The following is a 16,705-nucleotide window of genomic DNA, read 5'->3' on the forward strand; positions in this document are numbered from 1 at the left end:
AGACACAGGTTTATCAGCCTCATTCAGCTGCTTCTGGAACTGCATGGGTGTGTAGCATAGTCATGCAAAGCAACTGAGAGGCTTGTGAACTGAGCTTTTGATAAATATCACAATAGCCAAAAGAAAAAAGGAGAAAGAGACCTTTGCTTATATTCTGTGAGTGCTTTTGTATGATTAATCTACACTTGCCCAACTGAGCTTAAGGCCTAAATTTGCAGCATGTAGATTTTTCAGCACAGTGGTAGGCACAAAGCAAGTGCTTAATAAGTCTTTGTTGGATTGAATATTATTGCAAAGATCGTCTTTTTCTCATTAGTTGCCTGTCAGTATCTTTTCCTAGCTAGGACTCCCTCTGCCTTCCTGTTTCTCTGTGCATGTAAACATAGAAACTTCCAAGGGACTGTGTAGGGTCTCAGATGAATTGGCAGGTGAAATCTAATCAATGGCTCAGCATGTTTTCACCACTCAATTTCATACCAACCTTGCTAACCTCTGCTATTTGAAGCATACATTTAAGCGACGAATGAGATCTCACAGCCTCTAACCCACCGTAGGAACTCAACTGAACATTTTTTTGGGTTGAGTCAAAGAAGAAATCACAGAAGAGGTGGTTTCAGAGGGTAGGAAAGATTTAGATAAGCCTATTCCATGGAGCTGACATTCCAGAGAATTTCTTTACTAGTTACAAACACCTCTCTCAAAGATGTTGTCATCTTTGTAGCTTTTCATCAAGGTAATTGACTGAAATGTTTGGTTGGTATATACATATTTTTGTTCATGGTTCTCGTTTCATGAGTAAACGCTCTTCAAGTTGCATTCATGTTTTCAAGACCGTACAATGTACTAAGGAATTTCTTAATGAGTGAGCAAAGACTACTTTAAAATCATGGATTTCAGCCATTTATTCACTTATTGAACAAACCTATCTTCTTATAGTTTCAAAGAATTAAGGAACTGGAAAGGATGTTAAATATCATTTGTTAAAACTCCTTCCTTTTAAAGTTGAAGATGAAACTGAAAGATGGATCTTTCCACCAGATTTTGCTCTTAGTATCAGAGCAAGTACTTGACTCCAAGTCTCCTGATTCTCCAGTTCAGAGTTATTTGCAACAAAGGACAGTAAATATTAAAACAAGCTAACAAATGACAATTGAATCTAAACTATTTTCAAGGCACTGTTGAGGTATAATTGCTACACACTGTTTATGAGGACTTTACACACTGGTTGAAAAGTCCACAATAACTTGAAAAATGTTAATAAAATAGAAAAGTTGTATTTTACATTTGATTTTTTACATTTCTATATGGTTGAAAAAATTTTAAAACAGCATTTTATGAATTAGGAAAATTATATGAAATTCCAGTTCCTATTTCCATAAAAAATGTATTATTGGAACATGACCATTCTTATTCATTTATGTATCTTCAATGACTGTTTTTGCAGGACAATGTCAGAATGAGTAGTTGTGGCAGAGACCTATGACCTACAAAGCCTAAAATATTTACTTTCTGGCCCTTCACAGAAAAAGTTTGCCAAATCCTCAACTAGGCTTAATGGAAACCAGCAAAAAGAGAAAAACTAGATCAAACAACGTGTCCACAAAATAAAGGACCCACAGTTTGTGTTTTAGAGCACAATATCTTTTTTAGAAGTTTTCAGAAAAAAATGTTTGCCTATATTTACTAAGAGTTTTAGGCTTTGTCTGTTCTGTTTTCTGATATTTTTCATTAGAAAAAAAATAGGAGACAAGCTTGTATTTTTAGGCTAGAGTATTTCTTGCAGTAGTTTGAATATTAAATTCATTATTTTTTTTTATTTGCAAAATCAGAATATCAACATGACCCATGTGAAATGAATAGCTCCTATTTTTTTTTTCTTTTTTTTCAGTATGCGGGCCTCTCTCTGTTGTGGCCTCTCCCGTTGCGGAGCACAGGCTCCGGACCCGCAGGCTCAACAGCCATGGCTCACGGGCCCAGCTGCTCCATGGCATGTGGGATCTCCCCGGACTGGGGCACGAACCCGTGTCCCCTGCATCAGCAGGCGGACTCTCTACCACTGCGCCACCAGGGAAGCCCGAACAGCTCCTATTTTAACTGTCATTATTGTTCTTTTACAATATTAAATTGTTTGTGATCTAGTGGACTAAGAACTATAAAGTATAACCTGCATTCTTAGTTTCTGCAGGACAAATATACACAATAATGTCAAATATGTAATGGCATGCAAGTCAAAAGAAATACAGTTATTTAACTTCTCCTTCCCCAAATGAGTGTTTTAATTAACCAATCCAACTGTCTCAGCTTGTTTCTTTTTAATACCCTTTCATCTGGTATTGACTTGAAAGAAAGAAAGACAGTTTGAAGTACAGAACCACCTTAACATGTTAGCAAAGGAAGATGCCCTCCAAAAGTTAAAAGACCTCATTAAAGTTTGTTTGTAGATTCTGCCAGACGTATTCCAGCTAGTGCACTATGGAATCCTAGATATGTTTGTTCACTAGCCACTGACACTGGTTGACAATGCTTGCAGATTAATCAAGTACCTGTTCATTTGCAAGGAAAGATCTCACTGTCTTAGATAGCTCCTCTATAAAAGTAAAAAGCAAAAGCAGCGCTCCTTATAATTCAGCAATGTTCTGCTCCATGACTATTTCAGTGCTTTATGACTGACAAAGAGAGTCATTAGAAATCTGTTTGATGGACATAACTAAGTGAATTGGAAAAAATAAAAAAAAACCTTTTCATCCCATTCAGAAATAATTGATGTGACTGAGACAGCTGTATGTGAGTTCCAGATAAGGAGACGATTTATGGAGAAACTATTGAAGCTAAAAAGGAAGGTGCAAATTTAAAGTTTCCCAGAAAGTTGTCTGTAAGACACAGAGCAGAGAGATTTAACCTGAAGTTCTTTCCAGAGGCATCATTAGAGTTCTATCCTCTTGCAGATGCAATCCTCATAAAAGTAGTTTCGCTAGGTTGATGGACTCCAAGGGGAAGCTTTCTACATTCTTAACCTGATGCTGTTGTTTTCTCTTTTACTGTAAGCATTGTGTATAATAGGATATTCCTAAAGTTCAACTCTTTTCTTTTCCCTTTTCAAAAATTGGCCACTGCCCTATCAGAGAAATCAATCCATTATTATTGTACAGGTTGCAACTTAGAAGATTTTGATAATGCAGATGGAAGGCCAATATTTTTAAGTGTGTCTGATTATGGGACTTAATATTTGCTTTTATGGTATGATGGTTACCTTTTAATCAATCTAACAATTAAGAATGGATAAAAATAAAATTTTCATTATTATATATTTGCAAATATGCATCTGGTCTTTATTGCTTTTCTTAGAGACTATAAATGAACTTTGTGGCAAAGATTATTTTAAAATAGGTAGCACTTGGAAATGTTAAACACATTTGACAATGATTGCATTCTGAAAACAGAATAACATATTACTGTTAATTTCAGAATGAATTTTCTTAAAGGTGTAGATTATAAATAGTATATGTTATTATATCAGTACTGTCAAAAAAGCAGGACAGTTATATGGTTCTCTAAAATTAAAAAAAATTAAAAATGAATCTGCAATATAAAAAATGAGGCAGTATTAGAATTTGACATCAACTTTCTAGATATTAAAAAAAAGACTTTTTAGAAAATTGTTCCAGTCCTCTAATGAATTTGAAATGTATGGACTTAACTTTCTTTGAACTCTCTGAATAAGACCAGGATAAGATCTGGCTTCTACTCCATATTCGAAGTGGGGATTGTGATAACTTTGTATGTGACCTCTAAACCAGCTAGACTGCCTAGATTTAGGTTTACTGTTTGGTAGTCCACATTATCAATTGCTGAGATGAAATTTTACAGAAAAGAAGAATGAATCAAATGCTCATCACCTTTTCCCTTCATGAATGCCTTACCCCTTGCAATACTATCATTAGAACAAAAGCATTGTTTCTGTCATCCAGACATATTCTAAATCCCGTCCTCATCTATGCAGACTGTCTTTCTCTTGATCCCAAGTTTACCAATACACCATTTTAACTTATGTTCATGTTTTCCAGATTAAAAAAAAATCCAAAATATTAATAAGCAAATGCATTTATTGAATATGTTACATTGTATATCCCCACAGCACCCAACTTAATCCTTATTTGCTATGCTTGTCTTTTCAAGGCTATGAGGTTGATTTTATGTGGAAATGATCATGGCGATCACATGTCCCTCACCTTGGGCTCATCAGAATTCTCAATGAGGAGAGGAGGATAGGAAGACACAGCCATACTTATGGACTCCCACAGCATGAGGGAAAGAATAGAAGGGAGAAGACCTCTCCATTCACATCTGTATCCACTTCCCATGTGACCTCTAGATTTCTAGAACAGAAAGTGAATAAAATTATATAAAGAATGGATAAAGATTATATAAAGAATGGACTGGTTCCCAGTCTATAGTAGTTTAAAGCAAAGCCAATTCTAATGAATGGATAAAGATTATATAAAGAATGGACTGGTTCCCAGTCTATAGTAGTTTAAAGCAAAGTCAATTCTAATGCATTTTCGTCAGCTGGGGCCTGGCATGAGGATGGAGGTACATCCCACACCCCAGGGATTGGATATTATCCAGAGTTACCTTTGAATATATGTGTGTCTTCAAGTGAAAGTCTCTAGTGTGTCATAATGGAAACAAAAGATAATTGATGGATGTCATTCTTAAATAATTGGAAATAAAAATATTCATGCTCAATAAAAATGATTAGATTCAAATAGGTTTTGAAAAATGTGGGTGTTACTGTATGTACCTATTTGTTTTACAGATAACTTGCATGTAGAACAATAAAAGCTTAGTGCATGAATTGGAGAATTAGGTCTGAAATTTCACATGAATGTTTAAAATTATATTTAGAAACTTTGTAAATTGCTGGGCCAGCTCTATATTTTCTTAAAAAAACAAAAAACATAAAACATAAAACATAATGGGAGATAGCTCTAGGTATATAGCTGTGGCCTGAGGTATAATACCTTTTATAGTATATGTCTTTGAGCGAGCTTAAGGTTCTTCTGTATAAACTATCTCATTATTTCTCAGACAATTTAAGTTAGTAAGAGGCAGGTATTATTTTCTGCATTTTACAGACCCTGAGCCTAAGGCACAAGAGCCAAGGGTCAGCTAAGTTGTCTGAGGTCAATGGGGAATCTATAATGTTGCTTGGAATAAATTTTTTTTTCCTATTATTTCTAATATACAATATTTTTTCTCATTAAACACATACACACGCACACATACACACACACAAATCATACATGCAATTCCTCAATGAGTTTTATTGTTTACCTTGCCTTTGTGATTTTGTTCTTAATTTCATTTTTCTATTAATTCTAGTTAGTTTACTTCCAGTCTCTGATTTCTTTCATTCCCCAACAACCTTATGTTATTAGGCATATTTTTGCTTGCCCTTTTTATTGCATCTTCAACTATTTACCCTAAAGCAAAACTTTTTCAATAACAATGAAAAGAGACAAAAAAAATAAAGATTTTACACAAATTTTTTTCTTTTAACTGCTACCCCACATCTCTCTTATACCACATTTTAAAAATTAGTAGTCTCTCCCCACTTTCTCCATTTCTCCATATATTTACAAGTGGGTCTTTTACTTCCTCTGGCTTAATCTCCTAGAATTGTTCCCCAGAGTTCAGAGATTTTTTAGCAAAAATGCCCTTCTAATGGATGAATCCAATGGACCTTTGGTAATCACATTCTTCTCAACATCTCTGATGGCTTTGATCACGTAAGATTTTATTCTCTTTCCTGAAATTACCAGCTTCCTTGGCTTCTGAGTTTCAAAAGTGACCTGGTTTTCTTACTCACCCTATATTTTATCCTTTGCTGCTGGTTCCAGATATGAAATCTGTTATCAGCCTTCAAATATGTATTATCTATCAAAATTATTTTAGAGATCTTGACCCAGAAACCCCTCCTTTGCAATGCCTGCCCTAAATTCCTAAGCAGGTTTCATGGCATTTTGGGTACCTTTATTTTATTGGAAACTTAATCATATTATATTTTGTCTGTTTTTATATAAGATTTTGAGTTTCTTAAATGTGTAGAATTATTGTTGGAACATCCTTGAAACCCTGGGACATAACGGGACAAAACAAGTGTAGGTATAACGACTAGATCCAGTCAGCCACACAGCTTTGCTTTACAGTGGCCTTGCTGGCCATTCTTTTTGCTGTTCCCTCAGTCTTTCTTAGCATAATCCTCTGCCCTCAACATTTCTTCTTCCTTCTCTTTTGCAGCGAATTGTCAGATCATGTCTTTAATCTCACCCGTTTAATTAGATCATTTATTTGCCTAATAAAATCTTTGATTTCCACTCCCTCTTGTTTATAATTCTTACACATGTCCCATGCACAATTTTTGGAACAATTTTCTTGGAGACTTCTTTCTTGCATTACTTACTCAATTTTCAAGCACATCTTCATAGTTTCAAAGATCTGGGAAGCTGACACTCTTCCTCAAGCTCTTCCGCTTTTTCCTGTTTTGTATAGACCAGCTTGCCTTTGCAAGACATCCTAGACAGAAAAATAGAAAGCTCAGACACCTCAGGTCACTAAATATCTTCATATTATACTTTTGCATCCCAAGATGAAATCATGGTTCTGTTGACTCTCCAGGGAAATTTTATGAACACTTAGGGGACCAGCTGTCTTCCTGAAGCAGTTTAGTCCTTTTGACCAAATAGTCTTTCGACTGTAGGGTTTCTCCTTCCTCTCTGTGCCTCTTCATCACTGGAGAGATTTTAGAAATGATTGATATCCAGTTCCACCCTGAATGCTGATTCACTGGGTTTAAGCTAAGGCCAGATATTTGCATTGTGTTTTCTCAGAAGTACTCTGGATGATTCTGAGGCACATCTAGGTTTAGGAATCATCACTTAAACCACTCTGCTTCAGAGTACCAGTCATTAACAAAGTGACAGTTACATATACAATGCAAACTCATTCTCTCTGTTACACAGTCAACACATTGCTTACATTTCTGGTTTAGTCAATATATCTGGACTATGTAAATAATATAAATTTCTGTGTCATAACTTCTGCCATAAAACCTATCTTCTCAATAGACCCAACCCAATGATGAAGGATCGTGTGTAAATATTTGACTGTCTCCCGAAATATCTGCCTATCTATTTTCCTATCTATCTAAATCTACATGTGTGATTTATTACTGGAATTAAAACAATTCTTGCATTAATGGGTTCTCTTTCAGAATTCTGTACCAATTTGGTTCACATTACCAACTTAAATAGTTTGTCACAAGATTTTATTTACTTAAATTTATCAAAATAAGGTTTAAGAGGTAGTAATGTAATGTTTATATTGTATGTAGAGCTCTAATGGGATATTTTTACATGTAGATAAAAATGATAGGTGGAGTATTTTATGACCCATTGTGTGATATTCTTTATTTTAGATTGTTATTATGAACCATTTTCCACTCATTTAGATATTATTTTAAATGAAAAAGCTTTTTATAAAAAGGAATTATTAATGGATCTAAGCATTTGCCAGTATATATATTGATCTTAGTATTTTAAAATTACATTTTCCTTCCATCGTTAAATGTAATATGTAACCTACAATAATTCATGGGGATCAATATATTCACAGTTAAAATAGGGTACGGAATCAAGAAAATAAAATGCACAGATTCAGGGCTTCCCTGGTGGCGCAGTGGTTAAGAATCCGCTTGCCAATTCAGGGGACACGGGTTCGAGCCCTGGTCCAGGAAGATCCCACATGCCGCAGAGCAGCTAAGCACTTGCGCCACAACTACTGAGCCTGTGCTCTAGAGCTCGTGAGCCACAACCACTGAGCCCACATGCTGCAACTACTGAAGCCTGCACGCCTAGAGCCCGTGCTCCACAACAAAGAGAAGCCACTGCAATGAGAAGCCCGCACACTGCAACCAAGAGTAGCCCCTGCTCACCACAAATAGAGAAAGCCTGCATGCAGCAACGAAAACCCAATGCAGCCAAAAATAAATAAATAAAATAAGTTAAAAAAAATGCACAGATTCACAGTAGTTATTACGTAATACATAATAGAAAAATAATTAGTTTATTTTTGACATTTTTCATTGCAAACATAGACTATCACCTGTCTCTGCTATTCTATAATTACTTTTGTTAGAAGTAGCATTTAAGCACAGATTCTGAGATTTCCACCTTTGTTCAAACATCACCCTCTTTTCTATTTTTATATCAAGATGGAACATTATCTCTCATAATTTCTTACTTCTCTTTGTCAATTTATTAGCATAATTTATGTATTTCTGTATTCATTTTGAACTTTCTCCTTGCATTAGTGGACTGATTCTAAAAGATTTGAGAATCATTAAAATAGAATTAAAAATAACATTTGACCCTCCTTTTTCTTTTTGTATGTTTTTCTTAACCCACTGCTATGTCTTGAAGTGATAATATGTTTTCCTGACTCTTGGCGTCTTTTCCTATGTTCAACATTGTCATTAACATATTATTGTTCAGTAGTATTTGCTGAGTATCTTCTGTGTGCAGAACAGTATAGCTTTAGGAGACTGTCACTGGTCTTACTTCTGAGGTGAGACCAAACATAAAACAATTCACAGAGAGTCTGCAGTCAGCTGGGAGTAATAAATAGAAAAAAAAAGAAAATATGCACACATAACATAAAGCATGGGAAATACAAACTTATTTCTATGTTTATTAAGAAATAAGGTAAAATATCACAATCATACTACTGTAAAGCAATATGAGAATTATTAGTGAAATAAGGAAAATGTTTCTAGAGATTTAGTTGCCAGTAAATTTTGGCCCATGGTGTGCGTGCTGTTTGTACTAGAAATACTTTGTAATTGTTTTAAAATCTGCAGTCCCAATTCAGTGAAACATTATAAAGAAGAGAATGTGCCTTAAATGTTTTCCCTTTGTAAATTTGATTTTGAATTAAATTAAAAAAGATTTTATAAAGACTGTATACTCCAAGTATGTACATGGAGGGAGAGGTACTGGGTTAGAAATATGAACAAGACAGTGTTCCTGGCCAATCTTCTCTATGAGACAAAATAAAGGGAAGATTTGTGGAACCATGTGTTTGTCTTTAGTAAAACCAATTTATAAATTTGGGGTATTTATAAATTGGTTTTACATTTGGGGGAAATTGGTTTTACATTTGGGGGAAATGTCACAATTCTTCTTAGCTTTCCCATTAATAACCTAACATATGTAGATAATCCTTAACATTTTAAAAATTCTACTGGTCCCAGTTGTGATTAGTGATTTCTACCAATAGTATTCAAGTTCTAAAAGTACAAAAAAAGTTCTTTACCTTTCTCACTACTCTGGCAACATTAGTTTTATACTTTATATTAGAAAGAACCAGTCTGAGTTATAGGTGTAAAGATCTGTACATTTATGCCACTTTTAAATCATACAAGAGCTTAATGAATACAACTATTGCCAAGAATAATCTCCAACAAATATTACAGAACCTTTTAATATTTTTTTCCCAAAATATTATGTGTACATAGCCCTGACAATGTATGGCATTAATTTGTTCCCTTAATGAGCCTAAAATATTTTTGTTTTATTTTGTAGTTATGATAACCTTTAAATTCCATATATATTAAGTATTCTATCCAGCCAACATTAGTAACATAGTAAATTGTGATGTCCAATTGGGTAAAGATTTGCATCACACTTTAAATACAACTTAAAGACTGTACATGATGTTACTTTTTTGAGCAAATTGTGATTAGTCATAGTAAAAGCACATACAATTAAAAATTTTGGTTTATTTTGAATTCCCTTGTTCAGGAATTTTTTGTTTATTATTTTAATACTACCCTTACACTTTCAGGGTCAATAGGTAATATATTTAAGATGAATGAAGTAAGAAATATATTCCGATTTCCTAGCACTACATCTAAATTCCTGCTTATCAGCTGTACCTTTAATAGTTTGTCAACTGCCAGAACACTCAGTTTTAAACCATTTGCCTTATGGACAAAGTATTTAAAAATGAAATCTTCTTACAATGGATTAGCTCTATATTTATTGCTCTCCAAAATCACTGACCCTTGTTTTTATAAGGAGTCTATTTATGGAAAACATATTTGAAGTGAAGACTACAGAATAGAAAAATGGTGAATATGTGGAAGTAACATATCAGATTTACATGTGTGTGTTAGTGACATTGATGTTTTCTTATTTCTGTTTCAGAAAGGGAATTTTCAGTTTTTCCATAATAAAATCTAAGCTCTAGGTATTGCCTCAGAAAATAGAGTTAACCAAATAGATTTCAACATGTTATATTAACCGTTTTGTATTGAATTAGTTGTCAGTCGACCTTAATATATGTAATTTATGTATTTTTAAAATAAGATTATTTACAATCTTATATCTTAGTGACATTCAGAATCTTTTCTCTTACAGCCATTTCGTAGAGTGACGTTTTCTGTTGTGAGTCAGCCCCAGGACCCACATCAGGGGTCACTACAGAGTTGCTATGACAGCGGGCTGGAGGAGTCAGAAACACCAAGCAGTAAGAGTTCATCAGGGCCAAGGCTGGGTGCCCTTCCACTCCCAGAGGACAACTATGAAAGGACCACGCCGGATGGCAGTGTTGGTGAGGCAGAGCATATGGAAAATGGTAGGGGCAAACACAACATCACACACATAATCACTCTAGTGAGCCGTAATAAGTAGACTTGCGAAGGTCAGTCTAAAACCAAAATAAAATAGCTGACACTAAACCTGGTTTATTTGAAATAATCAATATTTGCTAAAAGTACAGAAATGCCAAATAAAGGAACATAACTCTATAGATAAAATTCACCGAACTTGAACCATCATTTTAAAACAGCCTGTCAGAAATGAACACATTTACAAATAAATCAGAGTAGTACCTGTTATGGAAAAGACTAAAATAGGACATAATACCTAAACAATAGCCGCTAAGAAAGGTCTCGTGTGATTATTTTCTTCTATTCATTTTTGTCATGCAACTATTTCTTCAATTGCAATCATCCAGTCTTGGTAAAAGGAAATGACAGTAAACACACCTTGCTGGATTCTTTCTTCTCCTAGGTATTTAGAAAAATATTTTCAAACCTCTCCTTTTCAAGTGATAACTGAAATGGAGTCAAAGAAAGAGAACAGTATTATCTTATTCTACAAAATATATTGTAAATGCTGTTAGAACTCCTTTCTTATTTAATTATAAGTTTTTTCTCATTTTTGTGCCAGGGAAAGGGAGGAAAGAACATTATAGCACTCTATATTCTTATCCTGTTGTGAGATGGTTCTCATATTATCACAATTGGCCTTATGTATACTTTCATTAAGTTATAAAGTTAGATAGCAAGTAGTGCTTATGAAACTTTTCACATTTGTTTACGTTACCAAAGACAATTAGGTGATTTATATTTTGGATTTCAGGTTATAAGTAATGCCTGAAGAATAAATTTGTGTCAAATAATGGAATGGTAAAGTTCTTGCTAACTTTATTATTTCATATATAAAAATAGATTTGGTTATATGCAGGGAGAGGAAGGGGAATCACACACATTTTTATTTCTAGTGAAACCTTGAAGTGAATTTTGTCTTTCACCATTCCATCCCCCAAGTGAAGTAAGACACTCTAAATTTTTGTTATATGCCAGTTTCTTCAGTGATGATATGCAAATAGAATATATTAGAGCAAGAGAAAGTCTGATTTTTTTTTCTGGACATTTACCTATGAATATTAAAATACAACATTAGAGAATAATACATCGTAAATGACCTTAAGTGAAATTATTGTTAAATTAAATCATGTTAAATAATTAGTTTTCCACACTGTTATCTGGTTGAGCAGATATGATATTAAACAGGGTCTGATGATTGACAACCTTCTTGATTAATTAGCCAGAGATTAAATGCATTTTGCCTTATGGCTATAAAGTCATGCTTACCTGTATGTATGGTGGTGTGTGCTTATGTGGATGGGAGTTTGATATGGTTTTTAAGAATTCACATATTTTTTAATATTTTTTAAAATAAGCATAAAATTTTTGGTATGAATTGCAATGCAGATGAATGTATATTTAAGGCAAATAGGTTTAAAATGCTTTGCACAAAAGTAAAAGTTAAACTAAAAATACCGTAATAATGTTTTGTATACACACACCCCCACCCCCCAGGAAGGCAGGATTAATTTACTTTAAGGGCATTAGTATATCTGCATTACCTTTTGATGATATCACGTAATTTTATTTGTGTTTTAAAAAGTACTTGTCTCACTATAAACAACATAAAGTACAATTAAATCTTTATTTTTTGGGTGTCAACTATCATTGGCATTATAATCATGTTTTAATGTTATTTCTGTTTTTGGAGTTTGAGGATTCAGTGCCATTAAAATAAGAAAGATATAATTAATAAACATAATTATATAAGACAAACACATTGCAGTTACTTTTTAGGAAACATACATGTCATGGAAAACATAACTGGTGAGCTTGTTGAGAGGCTAGAAAGTTTACTGAGAAACATTTCCCAAGGAAGACTTTTAGTTATTTTTTATAACCATGTTTTCAGTCTTGTCAATGGCCAAGGAACACAATAATGTAACTGAGTTTTCCTGATTTTATGTGACTGACACTTGAAATTCAGTGTTTGTGTAACCATTTGTCATCTGCTAGCTGTGATCCACGTTAGCCCTGATCTATAGGTAATGACACAGGAGATGTGATTCACTTCGGGTGATCCAAATGTAGCAGTTGACATTTGAGTAAGAGTTTTGTTGGGTTCAGGTTTTCAGACTATTATCTAGCAGTAAAGTGCAATTGTATGCTTGAATTCTGGTAGTTTCATCTTCAATATTGATGGAGCATTCTGGCATAAATAGAATTGGAGTTGAAACCTGTCAAATATTCATTTGTCACATTTAATTGGAATCCAGGTAATCTGCAGTGTTTTGCTTGGTTAGGTTTTAATCAGGATTTGTATTGGATTTTCCATGAAAATACCATTTTGGATGCTGCCCTATTTCCTAATTATTATTACCTCAAACATTTTTCTTGAATTTTAACCTATGTGAAACAATGCAGTTATAACTCAATTTTTTGGATTAACTTTCCTTGTAAAATTTAGAAGATAAATTCCAGTGCAATAATTTTATAATATTCCAATGTGATGATGCAAACTGGGTATAAATTGGGACAGCTAATGATAAAGATAAATTGTCACAGATGCTGTAGTAAGGAAATAACCAAAATACAAGAAAATTTAATTACATAGGCAGTGAAATGCACTTACATTTTACAAAAGCTTTTATTTCTGCCTTCTATACTTTAGCATAATAAAATTTTATTAAGAGCTTATGGGTTAATTCTCTTTATAACAAGTTTTACCCTGTATTTCAACCCACGTTAGTGCCAAATGATAAAAGAGGCTTTATTTTCTTATTAGCTTAGGTAAAAGAATACAGTGTAAGAATAATTTCTTGAAACTAGAATCTATTAATTAATGTGAGACCCACTATTCTGGTCATTTCAAATCTGGGGTACTTATATCCCATGGGTCTCTGGAAAGGAACAATGAAAATTATACATTAAAAATACTTTTTAAAAAACCCTCATGAATTATGCATTTATTAATGAAAAAAATCACTACCATTTTTCCTTTAATTAATATCAATAGTATGTTTACTTCAAGTTGATCCTTTGATAAAATTGGGGAAATTGGTTATTTGTTATTTTATTAAAATACATTTAATGGGATTACATATTTTAAAATATGAAGTATATGGTGGGAAGTTAAGTAATGATAAAATACTTTATCACTAATGATATTTTAATGATAAAATAAATTAATAATTTAAATGAAAACCAAATATTAGGCTTAAAAGCACCACCACATTAAGGGTAACCATTGACTTTGCAAGAGCTTGCCCTTGTCTTAACTATGCAGCAGCCTTCAGAGTCTGTCTTGGAATGGTGTTTATGAGTTTCTTTAGGTCTATTGTAAGTTTTTATTTTGACCCCTGCCTTCATGCCATGGTCTACTTATTCTTCCAGAAGTCCCCCTGAATCATATTTGCAGAGCTAGTTTGTTTTACTGTGTATCACTTGATCATATAATATGTTTAACAACTCAAATATGGAAAACACCCCACTTGACCTCTAATCCCAATTTTCTTTTAGGATTGGGTAGGTCACTTACTCCTTTTGGGTCTGTTTCTATCATCTATAAGGCAATTAACTAGATTAACTCGAAAACCATATGCAGATCCAATAAGCTGCGATTACTTTTCTCACATCCAATATTTCTTACAAAGTTTATTCTCCTGAATAGAAAGAGAACTTTGGGTCTCTTAGTGAGATGGTGAGTGAATTTGATAATATGCAGTAATATGGGCAAAGCAGAAGTAATTCTAGGGCCTTCTACACAACTTATATAACACACGTGCATTCTAATAGTAGATAATGAATGTATTACATAAATCAAAGAAATGAATCGGGTCAAAGGGTGTGATTTCTGGCCAGGTAGGTGGAAAGGTTGGTCCAACAGCAGGTCAGTATGGGAGACAGTTTTGGAGCCTCCCCAAATTACACCGTGCAAGAGAGGCATTTTTAGGTCTGATCTGGCTTTCGGTACAGTGCCCTCAAAACCATTAATTATGACTAAGTTCTCTCACAATTGAATAAGCACATTTACTTTCTTACCTCACAGCATAAAATTTGGTCAGATAAGAGTGAACAAAAGGTACAAAACAGTATGTATTTTTCCTCTAGGTAAACTTACAAATAGTATAACATAGAAATAAATTAAAATAAGAAAATAGCAGTTGATCCATAAGGCAGGTTTTAAAAAGTTAAATGGTCAGAAATTTGGCCATTTTAACTGCCTAATTAATTTTATGCTTTTGATTTTCTCAGACATTTAAAATATAATTTTGATTTTTATATACTAATATTTTTCAATTTCACACTTACAAACTTTCTTGCTTCTTCAAACCTATGTAAACTAGGCTTAACTGTTTTATTCATTCCCCTCACTACACATGCTTTAGTGTTTAGAGCACATTGTTCTTGAGGGTTGAAACATGGTGCATTCCGCTGGGAAGTCTTTTCGTATCTGCCATAGACTTTCACATTGCTTTCAGAAGTAAATAACAGTATATTTGAAATATCATTTGGAAATGAAACATCATTTTTATATGACCAAGGGTAATTAGAAAAGACACTAAACTCATATTCTTGTGTGGGATAAAGGACCCTCTACTTTCTGCTTTCCTTTTACATACCCAATTTTCAGTAGTCATCTGTAAAGTACTATCATCTGGTTCTCGTTGGTTTCTGCTGTTTTCATTTAGATTGAATTAACAACACTGTCTCTTCCAGCTTTCCAAAGATGCTCATATACTTGTTAATGGCATACTCATAATACCCCAAAACAAATGCCCTGCAAATTTTTGTCTATAGGAAGAGACATATACCTTAGAAAGATTCATTTTCATGGTTCTGCATTTCACTGTGTCTAGTTACCAGTGTCTGACTGCATTTTTTTACTTTTCTAGCCATCTGTAAAATGGCTCTGTACCTCCCAAGTATCCCCAAGTCCACACACCCCCACACACACACTTCTGGAAGGCCTTATTTACTCCTACTTCTTCATAGTGTTTATGGATAGTGATAATAGAGATTATCTCTAAGCAGAGTCTCAACTAATCAAGATGTGTGCTACAGCAGTTTTCTAGCTTTCCAGTAAAATGAGCAGCACAATCTAAAAGAATCTAAAGAAGACATTGTCCTATAGAAGAAGAGGTAATGTAGTAGACAGAATGTACTGGCTTAAGAAACAGGCTTGAAATCTAAGGACATCGGGTTAAATCCTGATTTCTCCTCTTACTAACAGTACAATTTTCTGACTTCTCTTAGCCCCACTTAATAATAAATCGTAGGATTGTGGAAGATACTAAGTGAGATAATAGCACGTAATAATTTATAAATAAATAGTAAAAGAGTAGCAATAAGTTTACTATATTAGTTGATGATAAAATTATTTACTACTATTATTTAAATAGTAATAATAAAATAATTGTGATTATTGTTAACTTTAGGTAGATTTGACATGACATGATGGCATAATCATGAAAACATCATAAAATGTTTAGTTTCACAAAGATAGCGTTCTAAAATGACTGGTAAGCATGATATTTTCACTTGAATACTTCCCAGTCAATTTCTCATTTTTGTGGGATACCAAGGGGTGACACCCAGTGACATTTAAACATATCAAGGAGCTAAAAAGAGGGGAAAGAAAGATTCTATCCTGAGGTATCAAATCAACCCAACTCTTCCTGTGCTCTGTCATTTAAGGTGAGGAGAAGTCATTATTTCCCTGTATTCTCTTCTCTCTTTTTTAATGTTTTTACATTTTATACCCAGTTTTCCAGTTGAATGCATTATTCTTCAGGTGTATATTTCCCTTTGAACTGCCGCAAAGTATTCACACTGACAGAGAAAACGAGCTGAAAAAAGTGTCCTATTAGTATGCTTACCGCTCTCAGCCCTTTCTTTTTAATCTCAGTATTAATAATTAACACTGATAAAATGTGTGGCCATATTATCCTTTTAATTCTAATTTAGTCCTTTAAAACTAGATCACTCTGCTGA

General features: G+C 33.6%; 1 protein-coding gene across 2 annotated transcripts in view; it reads left to right on the forward strand.

The window, feature by feature from the left end:
- PCDH7 (protocadherin 7) overlaps nucleotides 1-16,705 on the forward strand; it is a 410,428-nt gene that overhangs the window by 183,368 nt on the left and 210,355 nt on the right. Inside the window, exon 2 of one of the 2 annotated variants that reach the window (XM_007463737.1) lies at nucleotides 10,479-10,695. In XM_007463737.1, the coding sequence (XP_007463799.1) occupies nucleotides 10,479-10,695 (217 nt within the window). The remainder of the gene's footprint in view (nucleotides 1-10,478; nucleotides 10,696-16,705) is intronic. The other variant, XM_007463738.1, reaches the window with a different exon arrangement.

The sequence above is a fragment of the Lipotes vexillifer genome, unplaced genomic scaffold (assembly GCF_000442215.2).
Source record: "Lipotes vexillifer unplaced genomic scaffold, Lipotes_vexillifer_v1.1 scaffold347, whole genome shotgun sequence".
Taxonomy (NCBI): domain Eukaryota; kingdom Metazoa; phylum Chordata; class Mammalia; order Artiodactyla; family Lipotidae; genus Lipotes; species Lipotes vexillifer.